This window comes from Opisthocomus hoazin, chromosome 9 (assembly GCF_030867145.1).
Source record: "Opisthocomus hoazin isolate bOpiHoa1 chromosome 9, bOpiHoa1.hap1, whole genome shotgun sequence".
NCBI classification, from domain to species: Eukaryota; Metazoa; Chordata; class Aves; order Opisthocomiformes; family Opisthocomidae; genus Opisthocomus; species Opisthocomus hoazin.
In genome coordinates, this window is record NC_134422.1 from 2064618 (window position 1) to 2091617 (window position 27000).

A 27000-nucleotide genomic window follows, 5' to 3' on the forward strand; every position below is an offset into this window, starting at 1 on the left:
GCCGGGCTGCCCCACCGAGCGCCTGACCCGCCGCGCCGCTGCCCGCCCCGCTCCTCCCCGTGGCAGCCGGGCGGTACCGACGCCCTCCCGCACCCCTCGCCACCCCCTCCCCGCCTACCCGGCGCGCCGTCGCGGTGCTGCTGAAGCGTTCCCTCAGCCAGGCGGTCAGGCGCGGGGGGCGGCCGCGGGGGCCTGAGGCGGCGGCGGGCCGGGGCGTCTGGGCTGAGGAGCGGGCGGGCGGCGGGGCCGCGATGCCGCTCTTCGCCCCCAACCCCTTCGAGCAGGACGTGGGTGAGCGAGCGGGGTGACGGGGAGGGCGGGCAGGCAGGCAGGCAGGCAGGCCCGGGCGGCCGGTACCTGCGGGGCGGCGGCTTCCTCCTCCTCCCCGCCGGTCTCCTGAGGGAGAAGGAGCGGCGGCGGGCGGTGGCGGAAGGCCCGCTGGGCGGGCGGGCGGCCGGGAAGCCTCAGGGGAGAACGGGCGCGGTGTTTGTGAGGGGATGACCGGTCCCCGGGGCCTGTCCCCGCAGGTCTGCGGCCGCCGCGGGGGGCCGGGCCCGCTCCGGTTCTCCCCGCGGCCTGGCCCCGTCCGCGCCCGGTCGTGCTGTAGCTTGGGAAGTCGTGCGGTGAGTCGGCGACATGTCGCGTTGCCTGCTGCCCTGGGCACCCAGCCGCTCGCCGTGCTGGGTTGTCGTGAAGCGGAGCTTGGCGTGTTGGCGGAGACCTCGAGGGTGACGCCGGCTCCGTTAGCGTCGGTGGGAACCCGGTTTTACCCCTCGTTCAGCAGCCGGCATTGAGGCGTCGTGTGGAGGCCTCGCCTCGAGCCCCAGCCGACGTTTCTTCCCATTACAAAACCGCGAGGAGACTTTGGCTGGAGTTGGTGTCATCGACGGGATGAAGAGGGTGACTCAGTTGTTTTGTTTTCTGCTTCTGCTCTGTCTTGGGCTTCCTTGAGCGTCGAACTCCTTCTGTGTGTTGCTCTTTTAGGAGGTTTTTTGGCTGCCTGTTTTTTTTTTTTTTTTCAAACAGTGCCAGTTCTGAATTGAAGCACAGTGAAAAGCAATTAAATTAAGGTAGATACCAGAGTCAGATTTACATTTCTCATTGCATTGGCATTTTAGGTAAGAGAAGAAGTCAACATTCCTGGGATTTTTGTCAAGGCCGGGAAGTATACAGACAGAAGAGGTGGTTGTGAGTGCTCCTGCTACCAGAACATCTCATTTTTGTTGAGCAGAAGTTGCACTGCCTTCCTAAAGTGTGGGCAAAGCTTGCGTAATAAAACTGTTCCCTTTCTTTTTTTCTTTTCACAAACCATAGTGAGATTTGTAATGTCGACCTACGATTGAAATGAAAGTAGAAACTTGCCACGCCAGCTAGGCGCAGTCCAGTTGTTTCAGATACCTTGTGAAGTTCTGCGTGTGTTTCGCCAGACTTACCTGTCGCATGGCTCTGACTGATGTATTTGCACAAGTGGAGACTTTTTGAACTGGGGACTCGCACAGCTGTGCAGAATTCTTTGGCAAACCCAAAAGCTTCAGGAACCTCCAAAACTACAGCACTTCAAAAGTGGCAGTCTGTTCACTTGCAGTTTTTTAAATTTTAGGTTATATGCTGAGTGTAGCTGTCTATACGTATTAAACAAGTACAACAGGATAGGAACTTTGTAATTATTGAGGCTAAATCTTCCAGTCCCTTGCCAGGAAAAATCTGTTTGCCACTGGGAACTTTTTTAAAAATTATTATTCCATTGCAAATTAGACTATCCAGATTATTAAATCATCAAGTGTGGATAATCTGTACTTTAACCTGCAGTATTTACGTGAATGGCTTTTCACGCTTTGAATATGCATCTGTCGGGATTTAACTTTTTCACATTTTGTTGTCATTGTAATTGAAAAAAAAAGGTACATACCAAGAAAACAGTTGAACCCAGCTGATGGCCTGATGCTACTGTAAAGGAGAGATCCTCTTCCATGGTCCCGTCCACCCAGGTGTTTTTTTTTTGATTCACCTTTGAGCTGATTCAATTCTTCTTGGCAGAAAACTAATTTGCCAGAAGAAAGTATTTGGCTGGTGGGTTGGATCAGCTGTGAAGGTGGTGTGTTTGGAGGTTTGGTGACTTGAATCGGCTTAGGAAAGGCTGGGAAATGGTAGTGAAAAACAGGAGTGGGATGCCCCTGCCAAGGGTAAGGGAAAAGACAGGGCCCCGCTTTTGTTAGCAGCCAGCGATGAGGCTGATGCAGCTCTGTCTTCAGACCATACATCTAATACTGCGCTTGTCTTTGGGCACCTTTAGAAAATACAGGTAAAGGCACATTCACTTCGCCACAGCTGTTTCTGCTTCCTTGGTTCTAAACCTGTCAGTTCACCTTTCAGCAGAGCTGTGCAGAGCGGTAATTCTTGGCGCCTGCTTTGGTTGCTTTGTGCGTAGTTGCAGTGTCGCAAGGTTAACCTGTGGAATAGTGCTTTAGAGGAGTGTGCTTTCCTTCGTCTGTTTTTCTGATGGAGAGGATACCCCAAAACTTCAGTTCTTCAGAGCGTTAGAAGCTTTTTCATTTCCTGGCTAACCTATTCGTAGTTAGTTCCTGGGCACTTGCTGTTTTCCCAGCGTTGTCCTTCCCCTTACATAACTTTCATCTAGGTAGTTGCTCCTTCAATAGAGAGCAAGCCTATTCCCTTTCATCTTTTGTTTGGTTAGCGTGCTTGCGTAAGATTGTTAACATGATCAAGGCAGTAGGAAGTATTTTTCTGTGTAGTTTGACTGGCATCCAGAATTGTGCACCATATCATGGATTGCAGGTAGCTTGTATGATAGAATTTCGTCTTTCCTCGTGCTTTGCTGAAATGTTTACCTGGCGTGTTTCGTTGTGGGCTTATATTGCCTTTTTGTGGCTGCTTTACCTTGGTGGCCTGTGTCCTCTTGTGCTAGAACTTAGCGTACTCATCGTTCTCTTGTTTCCATCAGCTGAGCACTTCATTTCTGGGAGAATCTTTTACTGACTCTGCCTGTGTGAATTTGCGTTTTGTCCTATTAACTGTTATCGTTTTCTACCTAAACCAGTCCTCAAGGGTTTACATTTGCCCTTCTGTCATGTTTTAGTCTTCCCTTTTATTGATGAAACCTTCTAACTTTCTGCTAGCTTCCCTATAAGACCTTTGCCCTTGCTGTCGGTGTCAGCCAGGATATATTAATATTGATTTCAAGACCGATTTTTGAGCCAGTCGGGGAGTAAGCTCTCTCCACCCTCAACAGAGTGCTTTACGTTACTAGTAGAGTGATCCAAGAACTGTAGCTAATAACTTGCACGTGGTGTCCTGTGGAACTCTTCTCTGCACTCTGAGCAGACAGTCGATGGTAGATCAGCCTTTGATGACATGTCCCTGCCTGGAAGAGGAGCTGCCTTCTGTTACAATTCACCGTGTTTCCCTTCATTTCTCAGTCTGTAAGAATTCTTTTCTTCAGCGTTTGGTCTAAAGTCTTGCAAATATTTGAGGACAAGCTAATTGGGGTTTTTTTTGGGTGTTGCTTGGGTGTTGTGTTTATTCTGGAAACGTAGGGACAATATGTTCTGGTCCTCTTTACCTTGATTTGACTGATTAAAGTTACTAAATTCTAAGCTTGCGATTTTATGTCCTTTCTTATTTTTGAGATTGTTACTGGTCTGCTCCCCACCCTGTCCTTGATTATTTGTTTAATATACCACAGCCTCACTTTTTTTGTTTGTAATCACGAGAGATGTTTTGTTATATAATATGTGACTGTTGGTAGCTTTCATTTTGGTGCTTTCCAAGCTCTAGAGTGCAAGTCTCTGTTAATTCCTCCCTAGTCTTCTCAGTGTTTTTCTTGTAGTTTGCAGATTGTCTGACAAATGGAATTGTTTACTTCTCAAGTTACTGTCCAGTTGACTCAATGAAAGAAAATGTCAGACTCGGTTTTTAAGAAAAAATTGTGTCTCAGAAAGCCTTCTCAGTGAACGGGATTTACATTGAAAAGAGTTATTTTAACATCCCACTTTGCTGATCCAATTTTTTTAGAGTATAACATTCAGAGTGACATGAATAGGGTTTAGCTACTACCTGGGATCGTTACAGGTAGGGTTGCCTTTTCAGCGAGGACTGAGCGGGCCATGCAGTGTTACTGGAAATGCAAGTCATATGGCCTACAGTGTCATCGTGTCTGTAATCACTAGTTAAATCAAAGCGAGAATGTTCTAATTTGGCTATACGAAGCCAAGGCAAACAAATGCAGGTGCGTGGGATTAAATTTCTGGTTTTCATTCGTGTGGTTGGTTGCGCTTTATCTTCTGAAAAACAGTAGTCTGGAGTAGTCCTCAATTTGTTTTGTTTTTCACTTTTCATAAATGAACTCTGTTTTTACATACTGTGAATGGCTTTGTGTGAAAGTTGAAATATTTACATGCAGACGAGATTTCATTTCACAGTTTCGGGGAGCAGATCAGTCTCTAGAAAAATTTTATTTAAGCTATCAGTCTTTAGCAAATGCCATATCAAATTTAAAAGTTCTGTGTGCTAAATCAGTGCTTGAGTGTTTGTTTTCTCTGTTTCTAGCATAAAAATTGACACAGGTGGAAAAACATGTTACTTTCTAATGTTTTCATTTTTAACTGACATGTTATTTGGCATTGTTGGCAGGCTTGACTCAAGGGAATTCAGGACGGAAATACCAAATATTTTGCAAGTTTGAAGGTCACGTGTGCTAGAGGTGGAGCTGTCATCAGACCAGGGTTGCTGATTTCGCTGTGTCAGTGTCAAGCGCTAATGCTGTGTGTTAAATGGGATATAGATTTCCAGCAGAAGCAGTCGGTGAGGGATTTGTGTTGTGTAACAGTGTGATAGACTTTTGGTAGGAATCAAAGTGTCGTGTTGGTTACCTTGGCAGAGATTTCCGCAGAACTTTTGGGGTGCCGATATCATGCTTGGGGAGTTTGGGGGGCGGTGCGTTCCTGCAGTTCCCTTCCTTTTCTTCCTTTAGGTGTTTTGAGGTTCATCCGGTTGCTCTTGCTGTTTTCCTTACTTCTTGAAACAGATGCTGACACATCCACAGAATTCTCAGTGTTGTGCTACAGGTGGGGTGCGTTCCTTTCGTATTTGCAGACCCGAAGGATCCCGCTGCTGGTTGTGCATTGCTGACAACGCAGCCGGCCTCGGGAGAGACGCCGCGTGACGGCTGCAAGGCGTGGAGGCTGCGAGCTCTGCGTGGTGTGTCCAGGCCCTTAAGAGTGAACGTTGCAGTAGCACACTTAATTACCAGAGCAGATCTTTGACGTCGTGCCAGGATCTTCAGAGACTGAGGACTTGATGGTTGAAAAGATGTGAACAGGGAGACTTTTGAGGATTGCCATGTGTTGCCTGGTTGCGGTCCTCATAGTATTTCTTTTCCCCCCCTGTCTTTTGCTGTTATTTCTGTTTATTACCCATTCCTTTGTTGTGAAAAACGGGAAAAGCTCTAGTGCAGTTAGGCTGGAAAGGATGACGTTCAGCTTTCCTTTTGGATGTTGTGTGGTAGAGGGAGGGTCCTGAAAAACTTGACTTTTGCATGCCGTGGTGAAGCGTTACCTTCTATACTGGAAGAGCTGGTGACAGTGTTTTCAGGCAGTAGCTTGACAAGTATTTCTTCTTTTGGCAGTAATATCAGTAAACAGTTCCCATCCCCTTCCCAGCTGCTCATTTTAGTCCTGTCTCCTCTCTTGTGTTGGCATAGTTTTTTGTGCAGCTGCATGGCAAATCAGATCAGGGAACTGATTCAGTTAAAAATGATTAATTGTGGTTTTTGAATTCTTTGTGGGTCTTTAAAAATATACCAGGCAGCAATAAAAAGAAGCATATTTTGCTTTTATTGTTATTACTATAAAAGTAAGCGGAAGTCTAGTGTTCCTTCACTAATTGGAGGACTACAGAGTATAAATCATGACATTTTTTTTAAGTTTATAATCTCTTGGCACTGAAAAAAATCTTGGAAAATGCATCCTCCCACATCTGTTTCTTGTGATCAAAGTCCATGTCTCAGCATCTGTGAAGTAGTTATCCTTCAGGAATATTCTTCAGCTGGAGCTCGTGTTAAGCAAAAAACCAGATGCTGTGAAATTTGTCCTGCTGGCGGGGAAGAAAACCTCAGAAGTTGCGAGAGTTTGCCGTAGGGCAGCCTTCGTATTCCCACCAGGACCACGTCTGCTCCCAGAACAGGCCACTTAGGTGCAAGAGGAGGGGGTTTGCATTTGACGTGCCTCTGTGTACGAGCGTGCTGGCTGGGGGACAGCAGGAAGAGCGCGGGAGCTGCGAGTAAGTAGTGCTAAGTGTTGTGGTAGCTATGCTGCTCTTTGAGGTGTGGAGGGTGTGGGTTTGGAAACTTCTCGGTGAAGCCTGGTAAACGTTAAGCCTCCCTGTTGACAGGGGAAGAGTTGGTCAGGGTAGCATGGGACATTTTCTGTCATGGCAGGCAAAGCTGATGGTGATTTCCTCTGAGGGTCCAGGAAGACTTCAATATATCCTCTGGCACGTGCTTTGGAGTCTTGTGTAGAGGACAGAAGTGTCACTTGTGTCTGCATAACCAGCACCATAAGGGCAGGAGAGCTGTTGATGTGTCCCTGCAGGCTGGAGGAGCTGGAGCCCCGCAGAGCTGCACCGCTGCACTACGTGTACCCTGTTCCTTACCTGGCGCTTCACAGAATCACAGAATCACAGAATGGTAGGGGTTGGAAGGGACCTCTGTGGGTCATCTAGTCCAACCCTCCTGCCGAAGCAGGGTCACCTACAGCAAACTGCACAGGACCTTGTCCAGGCGGGTCTTGAATATCTCCAGAGAAGGAGACTCCACAGCCTCCCTGGGCAGCCTGGGCCAGGGCTCCGGCACCCTCAGAGGGAAGAAGTTCTTCCTCATGTTCAGCTGGAGCTTCCTCTGCTTCCGTTTGTGCCCATTGCCCCTTGTCCTGTCACTGGGCACCACTGCTTGTCACGGGGAATCTTTTTCTTGGCTCTGCGTGACAGCATGTGCAAAGTGAGGTGCTTGGTTTTGCAGCGTTTACGCTGTAGGGTCAGTTCACAAGCTAGCAGTTGACTGGCTTCTAAACAATTAGTGATTTTAAGTTTCCTACATACTTTTGCGTCCAGGTATCTATATCTGTTTGTTCCCTTGCTGAGATATTTTAGAAGAGAGTGGTTTTTACTAGTGAATCAAATAGGTGTGTCCTCTCAAAGCACCTTGCATGTATTTTGTGGATGCAATTATGTTTTTTTAAACAACTTCTCCAAAAGTAAATTACTTAATTTGACTTGTTTCTCATTTTAAAAGGAGAGTAGTGGAGGGAGGGAGGAAGGGAGTGTAGGAAGAGGTAAGTTTGGAGGTCTGGGTTTGGGGTTTTGGTGCGTATGAAATGTTAAACAAAGCTTACATGTATGACAGTACCTGTCTTGAGGCTTGCTTCGCTAGTTGTGCCCACCCGTATCAAAGCACTCCAGTGTCTCAGCCCAGCTTGCATCCTCTGGAGTCCGTGGGCATTGCTGAGAGCGGGAAGAGCCCACCTGCAGCGTTGGTCACTGCGCTTTGGGGCCTTTTATGGTTCTGCAGACTGGGGTGTGAAACACAACCGCAGTTTTTCTTGGCTTCCATGCCTTGTTGTGGACCTACCGCCACTTCTTGCTGTTCACTGTTAGCTCGTGGGGGAGGGGGACTTGCAGAAAGGGGCATCTCTGAAATTCCTGCAATATTTTAGAGGGGAGACAGGTTTCAGGTGAGGGTGACACCAGGCAGCGCTGTTAAATAACGTGCCCAGTCTGCTTTGTAGGCAGTGGTGCTGTTTGTCATTGGAGGGGCTGGGTTTACACGCACAACTGATGGCTGCTGTCACTTGATGAGATGGATTAACTTGACTGACAAGTTTTGATGGGAGGATTCACACCGCTGGGGATGGAGATGTACAAGGCAATGCTTGTAGGAAGAAGTTTTTGCTGGCAGAACTTTGTAGGAAACACCAGGCTGCAGCTGTGCGCACCGAACGCTGCGCTATGCGGTTCTTTGGCGATCGTTCAGGACTTATGGTTCACATGTCCTGGAAATGTGCATATAGCCGTTGTTTTGGTTGATTTTTTTTTTTTTTTTTTTTAAATTGAGTGTTAAACTGTTTAAACTTGCGGGCACTCATTTATTTTCAAGAACCAGCAATTTTGTGTTAGTGTCATAAAAATACTGATGCACTTAGAAGAAAATTTAACTATTACGTCCTTTCTGGGCAAGCTTTTTTAAGAAGGTTTGTGCTGTAGGAACATGGTGTATTTGCTGCCTCTAAGTAGTTAGTCTAGTTTGTGAAGATAATCTGTGGCCAAAATTGCAGATTTCCATTCCTCCTCTTTGGTCTGCTTTTACATCTGTAACAAAAGGATTTTTAGGGGCGCTGCTGGCTGCTAGGCTGGCATTTGCTGTGTGGAAGCCGTTCTGCTGAGCCAGCCTGAGCCGTGTTGCAACTTTTAACTGCAAAACTGAGTAGTGAAGCTGATAATCAGAGAAGATGCTTAATTGCATACGTGAGATTGGGTTGGTCCTGCGATAGTCTTGCTGTCAGCAAACCTTGTAATTCTGGAACGGCTGCTGTCGGGGAACACCGTCACATCAATAGTGAGTGACCGTTAATGTTCTGCTTTAGTCTTCCAAATAGTCTCTAAAATACTCGATCCCAAAGGGATTTAGTGGCTTCTTTTACCAAAGTAAAATTCTGTGGAAGTACTGATTATGATATTGCCATGATTATGAAGTGCATTCCGCTGGGTTTAATGTATAACATAAAAATCTAAAAGCACCTATCTTTGAATGTACTTAAAATATTAAATTGCCAGGTTAAAATTAAATCCTAAGGCAGCAAATGCCATGTATAAAGTATTTAGTTTGCTGTTTATAACCGATTTTAATAGAACTGTAATATTCACATGTGATTAAAATAACATGGCTCTAGTAAAAACTTGAAAGGAAAGCACAATTAAACAACATTAGGCCTTATCAGTGAATGTATAGAATGATATGCTGCAAGTATTAATTAGGAATACATTCTTTTGATAGAGCAGTCTCATTTTTGTTGCCTCCTTGCATGTTTTTTATTGATCCTTCCATGCGATTTATTTTTCTTAACATTTGCTGTGGTGTTTTGACTTCCTGAAAAATCTAGTAGAAAAAAATATTTCAAGAAGTGTGTTGAATGAGGAGATGGCTTTCCTGTAGAGTCCTACTGAGATTATGGTTTTTTTTCCTGTGAGGTCCACGTGAAGTATTTAATGGCATGCAAACATTAGAAGACCTTGAGCAAACTCTAAACTAGGGCTATGGCTTAAACCTGGAGTGACTAAGCAGGCTGGACAGCAGCAGTTTCTTTTTCATCATTTACAACATTACACTTCAAGAGTTGTTTCTGTTTCTGGGACTTTTAAATACTTGTCGCATCTGTTAGTCCGGTGCTGAAAAATGTATGGTAACACTTTACAAGATAGCAAAAATTAGTGCTAATCTGTAGAAGACACCACCTCTCAATATTTCTTATGTGGAGTCTCCTTGTTTTGGCTGAGAAAGTGTTTGTTGACTGGAATCTGAACTTAATAGGATATTACACTCAATCAATCTTGGTTTTCTTTACAGAAAAAGCTACAAATGAATATAACACCAGTGAGGACTGGGGTCTTATTATGGATATATGTGACAAAGTTGGAAGCACTCCTAATGGGTAAGCTGCATCTCAGCATTGCAACGTGTAATTTCATGTCCATGTGAAGAAGAACACTGTTTCGGAGAGACCGCGTCTCAAAATGCTCATTGTAGTCAGCTATGCAAAAAGTGCCACCAATCTGACACTTCTGCAAGCTCTACAAATACATGTTGTTGGCTTTAAAATTCTTTGAAAGAAATGTTCCAGCGGGATTTCTAGTAGACCAATTTGTATATGCTGAGTGCATTCCAATTTTTATGGGGTTTTGTACAGTAGGCCATGTTATTCATATTTAATGATCTTGCATAAATTTCGAGAAGCAACCGTGCCAGTAGGAAAAAGTGAACTAGTTTTTTTGCAGAAAATTGTTTAGCTATGACAGTTAGCTATTTATGGTGAGAAATTTGGCTGTGTTCATTCACTAGGAAAAATGGGACTGGTGGAGGAGAAAAGGGGAAAAAATATCAATCGAAACAAAGATAAGTTTGAATCAATTTAGCCGAAGTGGTAATACTGAAACAGAAGTGGTAGTTCGGTGATCCTATAATGGTCTTGAAAAAGGAATCCAAGAGCTGACAGCCTGTGAACATGATTTTTAAACCTGTAGAGACCCTTCTACAGTAGCCAGTAAAATGACCATTTATTTAATCAGCACTGCTCCTCGTTCCTTTTTTTTTAGGTAGATATTTCTTTCATTGTCTATTTCAAATCCATTTCCTCAATGTAATGGCAATTGCTCCCTTTATGACCTGTCAACAGTTTTATGGAAATTGATAGAAAATGCCAGTATAAAAGTGGAGTCTGTTCCAATCCAGTACACATAACAAACAAATTGTTAAATATTTTTTCCAGACTAGCTCTGGGAGAAGTTTAGGTTAGGTGACAGTTTTTTCAATAGACCCGGTTTTGTTTGCTTACCCAACTTGAGTATCTGGTATCGTTCATTCCGCAGATCGTGTCACATTTGTCACTAATAGTTTCTTTGTTCCTTCTCCAGAGCAAAGGACTGCCTTAAAGCCATCATGAAGAGAGTAAATCATAAAGTTCCCCATGTGGCTTTGCAAGCACTTACAGTGAGTAGACTATCACTATTTTCAAAAAACTTTGTGCTCTTTTATGTAATGCAGCTATTAAATGTTTACTGATCAGTTAATACCTTTATGTAATTTCAGTAGAAGTCAGTGAGAGTGTGCATGCTGAACAGAGGATTGAATGTAACTCTCTTCATGTATGCTTTTATTTTGGATTATTTTCATTGTCATACGTTTTCACCATTGTATTTCTGTTGTCAGCTTTTAGGAGCCTGTGTATCAAACTGTGGAAAAATATTTCACTTAGAAGTGTGTTCTCGTGATTTTGCGACTGAAGCTCGAGGTATAATAAATAAGGTAATTTTTTATGACCTTAAGTACTAGGGGGAGAATTATTTTATTAACTTCTGTGCTTTGTCTCAGCATAGCAAAGAATTGGCAAAACTGGTGTTGTAGTTAATACGCATTTTCTAGTTTTGATGCAATTGCAGATACTGCTGGCTGCTTGTCTTATCACCAAAATTCCTATACTTTCATTTTTACTATGAAAATGTAATGTATTAAAGAAGTGACAGGCTGGTAATACCTGCTTTAGATTTTTACAAAATTACATGAGCAATGTCATTAAAATCTGTAACTCTTCCTCAGCTCAATTAATTTGATAATAGCTTTTCTTGAAGAAAGGTTTTATTTGGCTTGAATGAAATTCATGGGCTGAAATGCAAAGGGAAAACTGTGAGAAAGTTCAGCTACGCTTTTACAAGGAAAAGGATAAAGTCTTCAGGCAACTTTGTTAGTTTCCAGAGGTTCTCAGAATGCTGAATGAGGAGGTTAGCAAGAAAGGAAGACCTAGATGGTTAGGGTCAGGCAGCTGATGGGATCTAAATCTGGATGTAATCAAATGGATAAGCAGAAACAGCTTTCCCCAATCACTGCTCCAGTTGAAGACAAAAATGGCTAATGGGTTAAAAGGAAGTTAGTCTTCAAATATATGGGAGGCCTGGAATCATCAGAGGTGGAGCAAAGCAATTAAGGAAACTAATAAAATTGCTGGGAAGCAAAATGAGTTCACAGCTCTTCTGTTTCTCGCTTTGTGTGGAAAAATAGGTCTTAAAGTCCTCCCCTTTGTTCTCATTAGCCGTGGTCCATTCTGAAATAGAACGTTGACCTTCATGGTCCGACAGCACTCGTGGACGTAAAAACAAACCTTTAATCCCACTGGAGAATGGTCTACTGGAGCGTAATTGATTTTGTTGTTGGGGAATACTTATGTTTTACCCCTATCCCTGGCCCACTTGGAGGACTAATCTTCAGAGAGCAGATGAAATTGTACTTTCTCCCTTTTCTCTGACAGAAAGTCAGCTCAGACAAGTGTAACGTCTTTGTGCTGATACTGAGCCTATCAAGCGACATCTTTTTGTTCAATTAAATGCATGCTTGAGCCCAGACTTGTCAGCGTTCTTACTGTTGAGCGTATGTTTGCACGTGAGGCACCGACTTACAGTGTGATCTGAACAACACTCTCGTGAGGAATCTTGGCCATGCACTGCGTCTGTGCAGTCCTAGGCTTTTCTCCAGGCAAGTGAAGCAGATGTAGGTGAGCCCAGCAGCCACAGAACCCTTATTCACCGGCAAATATCCTGAGGTTAGTTTGGGTCCTTTGGGTTCAAACTATAGTCTTTCCATCAACGGTAAACGAGAAAGTGTGTGGAGTCTGAAGTGCTTTGGTCCATGTTCTGCCCTCGTGGTGTTGGCACGACCTTCACATACATTAGCTGCTCTATTGAAGAGTTGCTGGTTTTGCTCCAGTAATTTTTTTAAGGCTATTATGTGACTACAGGATTAACAGCAGCTGATGTTTAATGTTACTGAGGTGTACTCTGAAGGGTATTCTTTAGCCATACAGTAGCGAAATACCTGACTCTGACCTGCTTTTCTGAAGGTGGATTGTCACTTTGGGTGAGGTTGTTGACACATAAAATTTGCAGTGTTGAATGACATCAGCAGTCCTATGTGGATTTAGAGCGGCCGTAAATCCTGTGGGTGGGTGTGGAGGAAGGGGAGCTATAGAGGCTCTTCAGTGCAAGAGGCTAGAGAACAATGTGGGAGCCAGAGGAACTGCAGGCAGAGCGTGAACTTGATCTTGGTTTGCCCCCACTGCAAGCAAGTATCTTCCTTTACCACACTGTGTCACTGCACCTTGGTTCCTAATTCAGGACCTAATAAACTGTCCTATGAGTTGGGTGACACTGTATGTAATGCATAATGCGTAATTCCTTTTTGTGAGAGGATCTGTATCAAGGAGGCACGTATACGTATGTGTACACTGAGGTGGTACAAAGATCAGGTTTTTGTGAGATCCTGTCGCCTGAGGAGTCAACAGAGAGGAATGTCTTCTGGCATCTGGGGAGAAGACTCGAGGGATCATAAAAGGTAGGGAAGGGCTGTTGTCTGATAGGGAGAGACAGTATCTTATATTAGACCTACTTACGTGGTTGGGAGGGGAAGAATAACACCAAATAGAAATGAAGAGAAAACTGAGGTAAAATGGAGGGTAACTAGAGGTGCAGAAAAGTTGGAGTAAGTGTGGAAAATAGCCTGAACCTTTCCAAAAACTGTGGAGGTGGAAACATGGCTAACATTTGAAAAGTAAAAAAGTTTGTCATTCTTTTTCCTTAACTGTTCCTGAACCACCTAAAACGGACTCCACTAAAATAATAGCACTATAGGTAGGCGAGCTGCCTGCAAGTTCTGAGCTTTGGCTGTGTGAAGAGAATTTGCCTCAGAGGATTGCTGGAAGGGTTGAAGGAGCCCTGACTTAAAATAACCAGTTGCTTGGTAGAATCCGGGAAGTCTGAACTAGCTGCAGGCTCTTGCTGCGTTGGGATATGTGGTGCTGGAAACGGCTATGCCAGCTTTCCAGTGGAAGGATGGTGCTCCAGAAGCTAAGCATGTTCTCTGCAATATCACAATCAGTGTGTAAAAGACCATATATCCTAGGCTCTGTTTTCCAAATTTTCTAAATCAAGACAATTATTAATTATTACCAATATTTGTAGTAAAATGGTTTTGGTAACAAAGTCTTACTGAGAAGGAACAACTGTTTCTGTTCGCTTTGAGGTGCAATCATCTCGTTTCTATGCAATTTTGTCTTCTAGGCTCATCCAAAAGTATGTGACAAGCTAAAAACTCTAATGGTGGAGTGGTCAGAAGAGTTTCAGAAAGATCCTCAGTGTAGCTTAATATCTGCAACTATTAAATCTTTAAAAGAAGAAGGTGTGACTTTTCCTGCAGCTGGATCGCAGGTAAAAGCTGATGTGGGATACGCGGTACTATGAGGCTCCCTGTTCCTGGCAGCGGACAAAGTGAAAAGCTGTTCAAATGAGGCCTTTTGTGCTTCTGCTCAGAGGAGAGTAGATCCTTGTGCTAGTTTGCTTGCCTCCTTGTGCTGAGGCTCACTTACTACTCATTCTGCTTTTTTATGTCCTGGCCTTCCTAAGAAAAATAAGAACAGACTAAAGGCTATTTCGTGAGGCGGTTTTGAGTTGTTTCATTTTAGATCCTTCCTTTCTTCTGATCATTTTTGAAGCTTCATTGAGCTGTCACCACCTTAAATCGAAGCAGTTTTACACCCACACTTTGTACTTGGTGTTTCATGGTGCTAATTGCTGACTTGGAGCACATACCTTTATTTTTCTTCACAGAGCCTCACAAAACAAAGGGCAGTATCTGGAATGGAGACATTTTTGAAGATGATCTGTGCTATGCTTTCCTTTCCTGAGTCCCCATTTCTGGTTCATGCATTTACCTGTCCATGTCAGGAATTGTCCTGGCTCTGCAGTAGGTGGGGTGCTCCAATCCCTAACCTCACCCTTTGTATTTTACTCCTGGTGGTGTATTAAGCCTAATCTTGTAGCTGGCAGATACAATGACAGGTGGTTTCTTTCTATGCTTTATTATTAACAATTCTAAATACTTTCATGTTAATTAGGAGTCGGGTGAAGATCAGTCCTGAAAATTAGAACTACAGCCTCTATTACGTATTCCTTACATGAAGTTTACTTTTCTCTGTATTAACACAGAGGGATTTTTTGCTTTTACAATCTTTCCTTCCTCCACAAAGATGTTTTCACTTCTAAATCTAGGATATGTGTTAAAACATATGGCAGCAACGTGGAAGATCTAGAGTACTGGCAACCAATTATGCTTCCTTTCCTACAAATACATATAAAATGACATCTTGATGTTTTTACCTCATACGCTTCACTTTGAACAAGCAGAGCGGAGGTTTATTAGCATTTGGTGCACTTGCACAGAATTGTTTTCTAGGACCATTGATAAGTCCTAGACACGGCTAGTGCCTGAAACTAGGTTTGTGCTGGAAGACTTCCTTGTCAGAATGAAAACTCTGAAGAATGATTTCACTCTGCTGTTGTGGAGACGCGTATTATTGAAGTCAGCAGCTCCCAGCTCGATGTACATTTGTTTTTCCTTCCCGTTGTCCCACCAGCAGAGATAGAAGGTGGCTTTTTGCTCTGATACGGAGAGAGGTCTCCTGTTTCAGCAGGTCCAGCTGCTGGTGAATAACTTGGGTCTTCGCAGGTGTAGGACTCCAAAGAGCTTTTCTTCCCTTGTGGAGGGAGGTGTGGAGGACAAATGTGGAAAGAGTAGTCATTTGAATGAGTGTCTCACTTCAGTGAATGAGACTGAAATAATTATTGAAATGAGATCAGTTATTTAAATTAGATCTGATTATTTATTTTGCCTTTTTCCTTGCTGAAAATGAAATAAAACCTGAGTGAGCTTTGGAAGAGTGGTAATGTTTTCTTCTAGAAGGTTATCTTGATTCAGTTATGAAATACTCCAGTAAGGCAGCTAACCAGGAACACCTTATTGCTGATTTTAAGTATATAATTGTAGAGCTCTCTTTTTTGTTTGTAACGTGATCTTACTCTATTGTTTACGCATTGGCAGGCTACCACAAATGCTGCTAAGAACGGTTCATCATTAAGTAAAAACAAAGAAGATGAAGATATAGCTAAAGGTAAATTGCTACTCACAGCCGTGGGTTAGACTTGTGCTCTAGAAGTTTTGTTAAAATGCACAGAAATAGGAAACTGTACTCTCTTTGCTGCCTAGAACTGAAAACAAGGGCACAGCAGGTTGGGAGCTAATGTACTGTATCATTCAAAATGGTACGAAGGCGTTTTCCTCGCAGATGAGGATTTGGCGTAGGATACATTCTTCCCCATCACGTAGCCGATAGCATTGTTTGGTGACTGCTGTCTCTCCTGGCCTCTTCACTTCTGCACCCACGTGTTTTATTCTAGCCTTCATCTGGATGTTTTAAGAAAAATCAGAAGATTGAAATGTTTTATTCTTCCTCTTTCTTGAATATGGTAGCTGTTATTCAGATGTCATAGTGAAGAATTTTATCAGTTTTTCTGACCGTGCTAATGATGCTACTGACATTAGCAGTATGCACGCTGCTTCAGGTGGTGGGCTGTACCATGAAAACCAGAAGGTTTTTTTAAATGTTTCATAACTTGTACATGATTAGGTCCTGTCTTTTAATCCTGTTGCTGTTGAAATGTGAGATATGGATAGTAGTTTGGAGCTAAGATTTTAGACTGAAAATATTAGAGGAGCAGATACTGACCATGTTTATAATATAACAATAAATAATTTTCTGTTTATTTTTACTAGGAAAGCAAACTGTCTTTGTATACAGGGATAAAGTTTACAAACTACTTTTTTTCTTCCCCCCCCCCTCCCCCAATTGTAGCTATTGAATTGTCTTTGCAAGAGCAGAAACAGCAACAAATGGAAACTAAATCCTTGTACCCACCCGCAGAAGTTCAGCAAAACAATCAGAACGCGAGGAAGGTGCGAGCTCTGTATGACTTTGAAGCTGTCGAGGACAATGAGCTCACCTTTAAAAGTGGAGAAATTATTTTTGTTTTGGATGACAGGTACAATATACTCCAGTGAAGGTTTCTTTATTCCTGAGCTGTTGTTTTCTTAGGATAGCAAATTTTTCCTCTGATGCTTTTTTTCCCCCCATGGAAATGTATATTTGTCACTCTGGCCTCCCTCAAATGCCTGTATCTTCCACTGTTCTTTCCATACCCTGAGTTTTTGACCTCATGTCATTTCTGGTGCAGGGAGAACCTCGCCGCATTACGTTGGGTATTTCATGCTGTGGTGTAGGTCCACTTTGTCATTTTTAAGATAAATGTTAGTTGGTTGCAACATGTGTCATAAGAATATGCATATACAGGACAGTGCTAAATTCCAGTGACATCCAGAAATTGTTAAGTCTCTGGCTATCAAGCATCACATTTGCTAAGAATAAAACTGAAGAAGAAAATACTGAAGATTATTGTTATCACCGTTGCCCCAATGATAGCGAAGAAGCAGAACTTCTTCCTTGCTAGTGCTGTTCTAATTTAATAGGCTGTGACAGATCAGTTACATTTCTAATGTTAGTCCCCAATTGTGTCCTACTTGTAAACTTTTAGATGGAGCTATAATGGGCTGTCATCTAATCAGTCTAAAAATTGAAGAGTTGTGTTAAATTTTGAGTGATTTCTACCGAATGATGTTACTTCCCCTGATCCCTCCTCTTCTCCCCACTGCCCTGCCCCAGCTCCTCTCTTTGGCTTTGCTACTAGGCTGTGAATCTCTACAAATGTGCTCCTTTGCCTTTGCTGTCAAATACACAGGGAGACGGTGTATTAGATATCACAGGTTTTCTGCCAAAAGCCCAAAGTACGTCGCTGACGCTAAGCGTTAATGTTTGGAGTTTTGTAATGCATCTTTATTTCCCCAGTGATGCCAATTGGTGGAAAGGTGAAAATCATAGAGGAGTAGGACTGTTTCCATCTAATTTTGTGACTTCTGATTTAACTGTGGAACCCGAGACAGGTAAGTTAGCTACTAAAAGCTGACAGATTCTTTTAGAAAGGTGGGCTTATGGTAGAACTACTACTAAGCCCATCAGCAAAATAATCTCATGAAATCAGCCCAAGGAAAGAAATGAGAGAGAAATCCTGCCCTTGTTTCAAGCAAGCAAGCATTATACCCCTGCTGCAGCTCACTTTAATGATTCCTGTGTTCTGATTCTCTTCTAAGTTGTTACCCTTTTCCTGTTGCAGAAATTCAGTTCAGTTTGCCATAATTCTTTGTCAGGAACATATTGCATATGAATCCAGTAACTTGCCATTTAAAATGTCAAAGCCTCTTTTCAGACATCAGACCTAGGATAGAAGAACATTCCTACCCATGTCAGTGGTTTGTAAGAATCACATTGTTAGCTTTATTCATGCTCATGATACCAAAATAAATCTTAACACTTATGACTTGGCTGAAAGTAACTGTACATGTGTTGGAAGTGGTTTTAGATGCTAATATGACTCAAGAGTCTTTCCCTTGCTGGGCCTAGGTTTGTAATTGGGCTAACAGCCCAAAGGAAGCAGCTTGTCAGAACGTTTTCTAGGCAAACCCATTTTCCCTTCTCCGGCAGATAGGTGCATCACTGCTTAAAGTACTTAATCAAATTTCTCTCTCACTTAAAGAACTGGTGGCAAGCAAGGAGGAAATGTGTGTTTTAAGTTAGTGTAGTGACACAGCTGCAGAAAAGAAACTAATATTTGTTCTTTCAGCAACTGTGGATAAAAATTCTGTTCCCGAGGATACTACAGAAGAAATTAAGAAAGCAGAACCTGAGCCAGTTTATATAGATGAGGTATGCAGTCACTTTCAATATAAAAAAAAATACTGAGATTTTGCATTGGCTGAAACATTATTTTTTTACTGAATGTTAGCAAGTAATTCTTATGTAAAGAACTTTTTTTTTTTTTTTTTTTAAATTTGAAAATGAAACCAGTCTCTGCCGTGCTTCAGAAATAACTGTTCATAATCTTCTCTTCACCTTTCAGGATAAGATGGATAAAACACTGCAAGTACTTCAGAGTATAGACCCTACGGATTTGAAGCTTGATTCTCCAGATCTTCTAGACTCAGAAGGTACTTTGAGCACCAAGTTAGCTAGTTTTTGTATTTCTTCTCACAATTACCTGTAGTGGATTGAGTTGGTAATTCTTTTGCATTTATTTTAAGCTTAGAGAAACTGTGGTCTGTACTAACAGTGTGCTGTAGAATAGCTTATTTCACAGTGGGAGTGTGGGGCTATAAGTATAACTCTAAATTTTCTGGTAGTTGCCAAGCCAACTCCATGTTAAGCAGAGTAATTTGCATAACTTCCAGCTAGTGTACAATGCCTGATCTTTGCAAGATCCATCCACCTATCAAAACTCCGCTTGAAATAAGCAATTGATTTTTGGTCAAAATTTCTCCAAAATACTGCTGGCTGGGAGCGGAGAGGAAGTTCAGTTCACTGCAGTCGATTGGTTGAAGGTGTGTGATAACGATTGAGCGTACGTTAATAAAGGAGTGTTCCTAGAATGGAAAAAGTGAAGGTAAAGGACGCTCCGCAGTACAGCAGAGCTGGGTAGATTTCTAGGCAGTCCGGATCGGATATTCCAGCGGGAGGTGAAGGTCGTAGATCTTGCACAGCCCAAGCGGAAGCGCGGGATTTTCCATGTGTTTCATCAGTAGTCTTTGGTTTGAGCGGGTGGAGGGAAGGAGGAGAGAGGAGGACAAAGCAGAACAACCAAAGTGTTTTTCCTGTCTGTTTGGGCTGGAGGAGTGGGACACGGGATAACTAGGTGCACTCTCCAATTTCGTATGCCATTTTAGTGTACTTGGATAAAGTATTTTTTGGCTGCATTTAAATTTTTAATTGTGCAAGACACTAACTACACTGACACTTTTGTCTTCACAGATATTTGTCAACAGATGGGTCCAATGATAGATGAAAAACTAGAAGAGATAGATAGGTGAGCCATAACGTCGCTTCTGCGTTATTTACTATGATTTACTTTAAATTGTGCAGTGGTATTAATTTTTTGGGGTACTTTCTCCTTCATCTCCCAAGCTAGAAAATCCTCCAGAAAAGAAATTTTGACAATGCTAGCCTTACCTTTTGACGCTTAGCTACCGAGGTCCCAGTGTGCGTACTTAGATTTGATTGCTGCTCTCCAAAATTTACTGCATCAGTTCCTGGGTGCGTTTTCCATTAGCCCTTTTTGACTGTAACCTTCTGCAATGAGTCTAGAGCTTGGTATTTTCAATCTGCTGCCGGCTGTCCTCCATGACAGGAAATATCTGTTCAGCGCTATCTTCGCCTCTTCTCCCTCCGACTCCTGGGATATTTGAGGGTGACAGGGAAAGGTAACTGATGCCTGTGGAGTTGCTGGCCTTACTGCAGCTAGGGGAGAATAGTTGGCCACTGCTCGGACTCTCCGGCCGGGCCCATTGGTGTAAGGAACAGAATGGTGTAAGGAACAGAATGGCAATTTTACAATATGGATGTGTGAGAAATTGACCATCTGCCTTTTCAGGGGTGTTTTCCTTGCATATTCAAAACCATTTAATGAGCCACTCTTCTTTTTGTACCATCTAACCCTGGATGTTGGAGAAACTTAGCATTTGCCTATATTTGTTTTGAAACAGAAAACATTCAGAGTTATCGGAGTTGAACGTGAAAGTTCTAGAAGCTCTGGACCTCTATAACAAACTGATGAATGAAACACCGATGTATTCAGCCTACTCAAAGCTCCACCATCCTGCACAATACCCACCTACGTCTTCTGGTGTCTCGGTGCAGGTCAGTATCCGTTTCTGGAAATAGAGACTTTCCTAATATAGATTTCTATTTAAAACGATGACAGCAAAAATGAACTGTACGCTTTCTTGCTAGCCTGTGAACAATCTGACATTGCCTGCTGGCTTTTTATAGCCTTTAGAATAAAGTATCATTTATGCAGTAGCACAGAGTACTTCGGTTTGCTGTTAAAATGCTTGTACAGTAAGGCTGAGCTGTTAATTTTGCTCTGCTTAACAGAAAGATGCTGTATTGAAAATACTGAAGGATTCCTTCCATGATTAATTTTTTACAGTTAGAATTGTGTGTTTCAGCAGCGTGGTGGATATTCTTGCTGTGAGTCATGTCCTCAGTCTTCAAGTGAAGTGTTACCTTCTTATCTAATAGCGGGGACGTGAGTGAACTTTAATATTAGTGCATTAATCATGAGTGCAGTGTACTTTTTCTAAACATAGAAATACTAGTCTGCTTTTAGCTCTTTTTTTCCCTGAAGAAGTGAACATGTTGTATTAGGGGGTGTAGTTGCTCAAAACGGTTTCACAGTGTCCCTGATGTGCCATATTGATGTTTGAAGAAAACAAAAATGGAGGAGAAAGAGAGAATTCAAAGATCCTTTTCGAAGAAAGCGTAGAATGAGTGGTTTTACTTTAAGTGAGTTTAATGTTAATTGTTCAGTGGGAAAAGAATAGTTGCCATAGCAACTGCTAGATCTTAAAATATGTCAGTTAAAAGAAATTCCGTGTCCTTAACTCCTGGTAGCGATGGAAAACTCATTATATTTGGAGGTTAAAAAGTAATTGAAGCCAAAAGGCAGCTGGAGTTTACTGTTTCTTCCAAGAAGCATGCTTCCAGCCGTGAAAAATACAAGATAATGCTAGCCCTGCTGAGCTTAGCTCAGTTGCGTGGTACAAGACTGTTCCTTCAGTGTCTGTGTCCTATCCAAAGTCCAAAACCAGTGAGCAGCGTGGACTTCTGTAGACTAATGTTATATCAGCTGTTTTGTCTGAATTTTGAGTAAAGACTTGCGTGATCTTAAGCCAAAATGCAGGAAACTAAAGTTTCTGCTCTCCTTTTGTGTTACAGCCTTCGAATATTCTTATGTTTTAAATTCCAAAATGTGTTAAATAACAAATCTCGTATGGTGCCCATCTTCCTACTCAACACTGCGCATCAAAATAGGCGAGGATTGAACATTTTAAACAAAAATTAGGGAGAAAGAATTAAGGTTTCTGGGAGGGGGGCAGAGGTCCTGTACGTGGTACAAAAGGTTCTTCTGACAGATACGAAGCACTGAGCTTGTTAGCAATGCCTTTCTCGGAAAGGTGCCTTCTGGTGAAATGAAAGATGCCTGTTTGAAACCTGTTCTGAGAAGTTTTGGGGTTTAGAACCTTGTTGGAAAAAGTGATTGATGTTCGTTCAGCTTTTGAGCCCGAACGTATTTGTTCATTGTAGTGGTATTCTGTGCCACATCTGCTGCTAGTTAATTGAAAATAAAAGGTATGCAATAGGTGTTTTTTTTTATTATTTGCAGTCGTATCCTGTACAGCCACCTAGTGGAACCTACATGATGCCGGGTGTTCACCAAGTCACCATTTCCCCCGCTTACAGCCTGGGACCTGAGCAGATCGGGCAGCTGAGGTCTCTGCCTCCAAGTATAAATTCTTCTGGAGCAACTCCGCCAGCTCAAGCTGCGTATTTAAGGTATCGCTTCAACAAACTGTTAAATCCCTTCTTCCTGATGGTAATTTTGCTGCTGTGTCTGGAGATTGTGTGTTCTTGGGATGTTTACGATGACAGTGATAGTGTTTGGTCATTTTGAAAACACACAGATCGCTTTTGGACGAAGCAGTATTCCTGCTTGCAAATCTGCTTAGTGGGTGAATAGACATGAACTTGTGAGAATCGGATTTGTTTTGTTTTCTGCAGCCCAGGACCGGATTCTGTGTTAAACCAGACGTACGTGAACCAGAACGCTGGCCTTTCGTCGGCCGCCAGCGCAGCTGCTTACACCCAGCAGCAGATGGGAATGTCGGTGGATATGTCGGCTTACCAGAGTAATGCATCCAGTTTGCCTCAAGGACCAGCTTATCCCGTGGCAGTTCCTGCTCATTCCGCTCTACAGCAACAAACAAATTACCATCAGCAGCCTCTCCTTTAAAAACAAACCAGCTCGTATTCCTGAATTAATGAACAAAGGTTGCCTGACCTAATGATTCTTATGAATACCCGTCACAGATATCAAGACACAATTTTGCTTTTAAATAACCCAACTTACTGCGTTAGGGTGATGCAGAGTAAAAATACGCATCAGATCTGATTGGTAAGAGTTTGCATAAAGATAGCTTGAGCTAGATTGCCTGATGGTTTAAAATAATTTCCGATTACTTGGAGCCCTTACTTCAGAGCTTTCAGGGAACGTCACTTTTCTTAAGTTAAAGGATTGTCCAAAAATAATTTTCTCTTAAATGTGTTTCTGAAAACTTGAGGATGCCTAACTGTTGTTATGTGTTGCTCTCGTTGTGCGTTGCCTCCTCTGGTATCCTACTACAAGCCTTCTGTCCAAGTGGCTGTAGAGAATCGCTTGCTGGCTTGGACACGCTCACCTCTGCGCTGCTGTAGTGAGCTTTGCGATACGATGAACAACGGCACGAGTTCAGCAGACGAGAGCTGGAAGGGAAGTGATTTGATATGGTGACAGTGAGGACCACGTACCTACCGAAATCTGAGAAGTGAGATCTTTACAGCGCTGCCTGTTAGAGTTTCAGGAACTGCCGAGAACTGCTGATGCGTTTCTCTGGAAGAAAACAGGTGGGCTTTTGCTAGAACTCGCTGGTGTGTGTTTGGCAGTGGTGGTACTGCGAGCACGAGTCTTCTTTGCAAGAGCAGGCAAGGGATGCGCCCAGCTGACTGCGTGGGCACTCTGCGGATACGAGGTGCTGAGCCAGAAACCTGTACCGAATCGCTTTGCTTCGCCTTTCTGGGTGTGTTTAGGAGTGAAGGAGTATTGTAGTTCCTTGTGGTAAAGCAGGGGGCTGGAGAATGTTTGAAGCTTCTTAAGACTGTGAGAATCTGCCTTGTTCCCTTTCCAGCGGGGAGCCGAGTGGAACAGGAATCGTCTTGATGGGACCAGGGGGTTCTTGCCTCGCTTGGATTTCCTTTCTCAGCCACCGTTTCCGTCTCCAAATAAATGCCCATTACAGTCAGAGAAACCCTTAAACCATTTGGAAAAGGTGCATTCAGCGCGCTGTCTGCGTAGGCAGGGTACACGCGCTTTGTGAGTGGGCTCGCGCTCCTCGTTTAATACGTGGAGTGGCTGCCTGTCGCAAGTGACAGACACGTCCTTAGAAAAGGAATTGCCTTGGAACTCTGGAAGCGCAGCATTTGGTGGCTAAGAAAAGAAATCCAAGAGTTCCGTCCCGGATGCACTTTTTTAACGGTGAGGTTTGTACAGGAGGAGCAGATGAGCTGAATTATCTTTCAGGAATGTGGGATTTCTTTCTTTTATTTGTTTCAGCCTCTGGGGAAAAAAAAAAAATCACTATTTACCTACTCACTATGCTATAGTCATATTTATACCTATTTTAATAATTTTATGATGAGTAATACTCTTTAAATTGGGAAAATAATGAAAGCAAATGACTGATAAAAGCATCTTGATTAAATGCGTGAAACTCCCAAGTGTCTAAAGAGGTATGTGTGGTGTATAAATCTTCTACCAAATGAGAACTATCAGATTGTAGACTGCTGTTGAGTAATAAAAACCACCCTTCACTCAGCGCCACCTCCGTTCCTTTTACATTTTATTTAATTATTTAGTATCGTGACCTTCTTCATTTGCAGCCCGTGCTAATGCAATAAGGTATTCAGTACCTGCTCTTCAAATGACTTTTTTGTTTTAATTTAAATTTGTGCAATTGAAAGGAAGCTTTTGTCTTTCCTTCTGACTTGACTTCTGTTTGTCTTTATCCTTCCCCATGAAGTAGCTTAGTATAAGTAACACGAGCTGCAATACCTGGAGTATTTTGATAACTTGTTCCTTGCATTCTTTAAGAAGAATAATTAATTTCAGTGCTGCTGTTCAGAATCCTTAGTGTTTGGAGATTTATTTTTTTTTGGTAAGAGTTTACTTTGTTCCAAGGCAGTGTGTAGCCAAACGAAACCGTGCTGTCATTGACATAGATTCTCAGTGTTTGTTACTAAATGGAGATTAAAGCAGGCATTTTTACCGGATTCAAAACTTTGGTCCAGCAGAAATATTGAGTATCTTAAATTGAGATGGCTAGACAGATGTGATTTGACTACGTTCAGTTAGTTATGGAATATAAATAATGTATATACTCATTTCTCTGAGATTTTCTACACAGCTGCACACATGCATACTTGTTAGAGCCTGAAATTTTGTAAGAGCAGGACTTGTCATTCTCTCATCTCTTATATTCCTAGTTCTGTGATATGCAACTTGTAGATAGTGTAAAATAACTTAATTATTATTAAAATAGTGTATTTAGAGGGGTTTGGTGTTAATAGGATCTGTTTTTTCTCTTCATTCTTCTATACATGATCATATTTATTTTTAAGGCCTGATTGTAACTGAACATGCTGCCAAAGGATTTATCTAACTTGGGATTTCTACGTTAGGTTTCTACCTGCTGTTTTGTATCAGGAATCAACGGTAGATAACTTCTGCTTTTTCATATAAACTCGTAATAGTTAACATAGAAACTTGTGCAACTTTATAATGAGAATTTTGTTGTAATATATTTGTTTCACGGGTGTTGAAAATATCAATGCTAGATAAATTTTCTTCTGGTATGAGTTGGCACCCTCTGATGTCTACGTTACGGTCAGCCGAGAGCAGCCGTCGGGCGCGTCCGTGATAGCGCCGTGTTTCGGGCAGTTGTGGTCTGTCATCCAGCCGTGACGTGAGGAATGCATTGTCTGTTTTGTTTGGTACAGAAATTCCAATGTTAAAAAGTCGGATGGTTTCCGTAACAAGTAAACCTTAAAAATAATGTTTTGTGTTCGTTTTCCGTTCGGCTTTGTTCGTGGCTGTCCCCGGGCTTGTGGGACAGCGTGATTCTCTGGAAAGCTTTCCCTGAGAAGGGAGCACTGAGCGGGACGTGGCTGCAGCTGCAATCTCTTACAGGAGTTATTTTCCGATAGGAAGGGGGGTTTTCCTTATTTTCATCTATGCATCTTTTCTAAGAAATAATAGGCACTACTCCTGCTTACGTCGAGCACTGTGATGTATCTGATCCAATGAGTAACTCTGGAGAATTTATGGCTCTTGCCGCCTCAGCTTTGCGTGAAGCCGACTCCAGCTGTTTGGAATCGGTGAGAGGAAGGGAACGCAGCTGGGGTGGCTTGGAGCGCTCGGCTCCGCTCCCTTCACGGCCCCGGGACAGCGAGTGGCCTGGCCTCGGACGGCTGGCACGCCGCAACGCCGCGCTCGCGCCGGGCTCTGCCTCCGGTTCGTCGGGGCTCCGAGGCGGCGGCGCGCCGGCTCGGAGACGCGTCTCGGCCCTTACAGAAAATCACCTTCGAGAGCTTGCGGTGTTACAAGGAGGGGTCTGTTTTACTGGAATGGCCATTGGGCCTCCTGTCTGCAGCGCACGTGCATTGCCTTGTGTGAATAAAACAGAGTTTGTTTAACGAACGCGGGTGAAGAGTCTGCTGTTCACGGCGTCGTTACGGCCTTGCCAGGAAGATGGGGCAAATCGTGCCCCTTGTCTTCCCCTGTGGTGTCAGCAGGAGACCCTGCTGCCCTCATCGCTTTTCTGCCTGGGGCCAGCGCTCCACGGCCTCGAGAGCCTGAGCCAGCCCCGGCAGCGAGGGAGCAGCGGCTGCCAGCCCCCAGAATCACAGAATGGTCAGGGTTGGCAGGGCCCTCTGTGGGTCCCCCAGCCCAACCCCCTGCCCAAGCAGGGTCACCCAGAGCAGGCTGCACAGCACCGCGGCCAGGCGGGGCTGGAATATCTCCAGAGAAGGAGACTCCACAGCCTCCCTGGGCAGCCTGGGCCAGGGCTCCGGCACCCTCAGAGGGAAGAAGTTCTTCCTCGGGTTCAGCTGGAGCTTCCTCTGCTTCAGTTTGTGCCCGTTGCCCCTTGTCCTGTCGCTGGGCACCACTGGAAAGAGTCTGGCCCCGTCCTCCTGACCCCCACCCTGCAGATATTTAGAGGCATTTCTAAGGTCCCCTCTCAGCCTTCTCTTCTCCAGGCTGAAGAGAGCCTCAGGGAGCTGCAGAGCAGGACCTCGCCTAAAATTGCCACGCAGGGTGAGGTGTTCAGACAGCGAACGCACGGCGTTTCACAGTGGGCTGTACTGCACTTCTTAAGCGTCGGTGCTTGGGGCTTTTCACGGAGGCACCCAACAAATGATCCACAACGATCCCTGGCTCGTCCAAAATGAGGATGAAGCCTTGTCCTTTAAAGATGCCTTCTGCTGATGCTGTGAACGGACACTAAAAAAAGTCTGCAGGCAGCCTAACGTACCCGAGCACAACTCCGTTAATTGTTATTTAGACTGAAATTGCTTTATTTCC

General features: G+C 43.5%; 1 protein-coding gene across 1 annotated transcript; it reads left to right on the forward strand.

The window, feature by feature from the left end:
• The first annotated feature begins 202 nt into the window (after positions 1 to 202).
• Positions 203 to 26111, forward strand: STAM2 (signal transducing adaptor molecule 2). The gene is made up of 14 exons (XM_075430339.1): positions 203 to 291; positions 9635 to 9719; positions 10699 to 10774; positions 10994 to 11089; positions 13891 to 14037; positions 15707 to 15776; positions 16518 to 16704; positions 17565 to 17659; positions 18397 to 18479; positions 18673 to 18760; positions 19578 to 19632; positions 20309 to 20462; positions 21991 to 22160; positions 22386 to 26111. The coding sequence occupies exons 1-14, from the start codon at positions 252 to 254 to the stop codon at positions 22615 to 22617; spliced, it is 1578 nt and encodes a 525-aa protein (XP_075286454.1). The 5' UTR covers positions 203 to 251; the 3' UTR covers positions 22618 to 26111.
• Positions 26112 to 27000: the final 889 nt, after the last annotated feature.

Bases quoted from the DNA above. Each gene is read 5' to 3' on its own strand.
- STAM2 (XM_075430339.1), top strand. From the start codon at position 252: ATGCCGCTCTTCGCCCCCAACCCCTTCGAGCAGGACGTGG. The intron at 17,660-18,396 runs GTAAGTTAGCTA...TTGTTCTTTCAG, and splicing joins AACTGTGGAACCCGAGACAG to CAACTGTGGATAAAAATTCT. The intron at 19,633-20,308 runs GTGAGCCATAAC...GTTTTGAAACAG, and splicing joins AAACTAGAAGAGATAGATAG to AAAACATTCAGAGTTATCGG.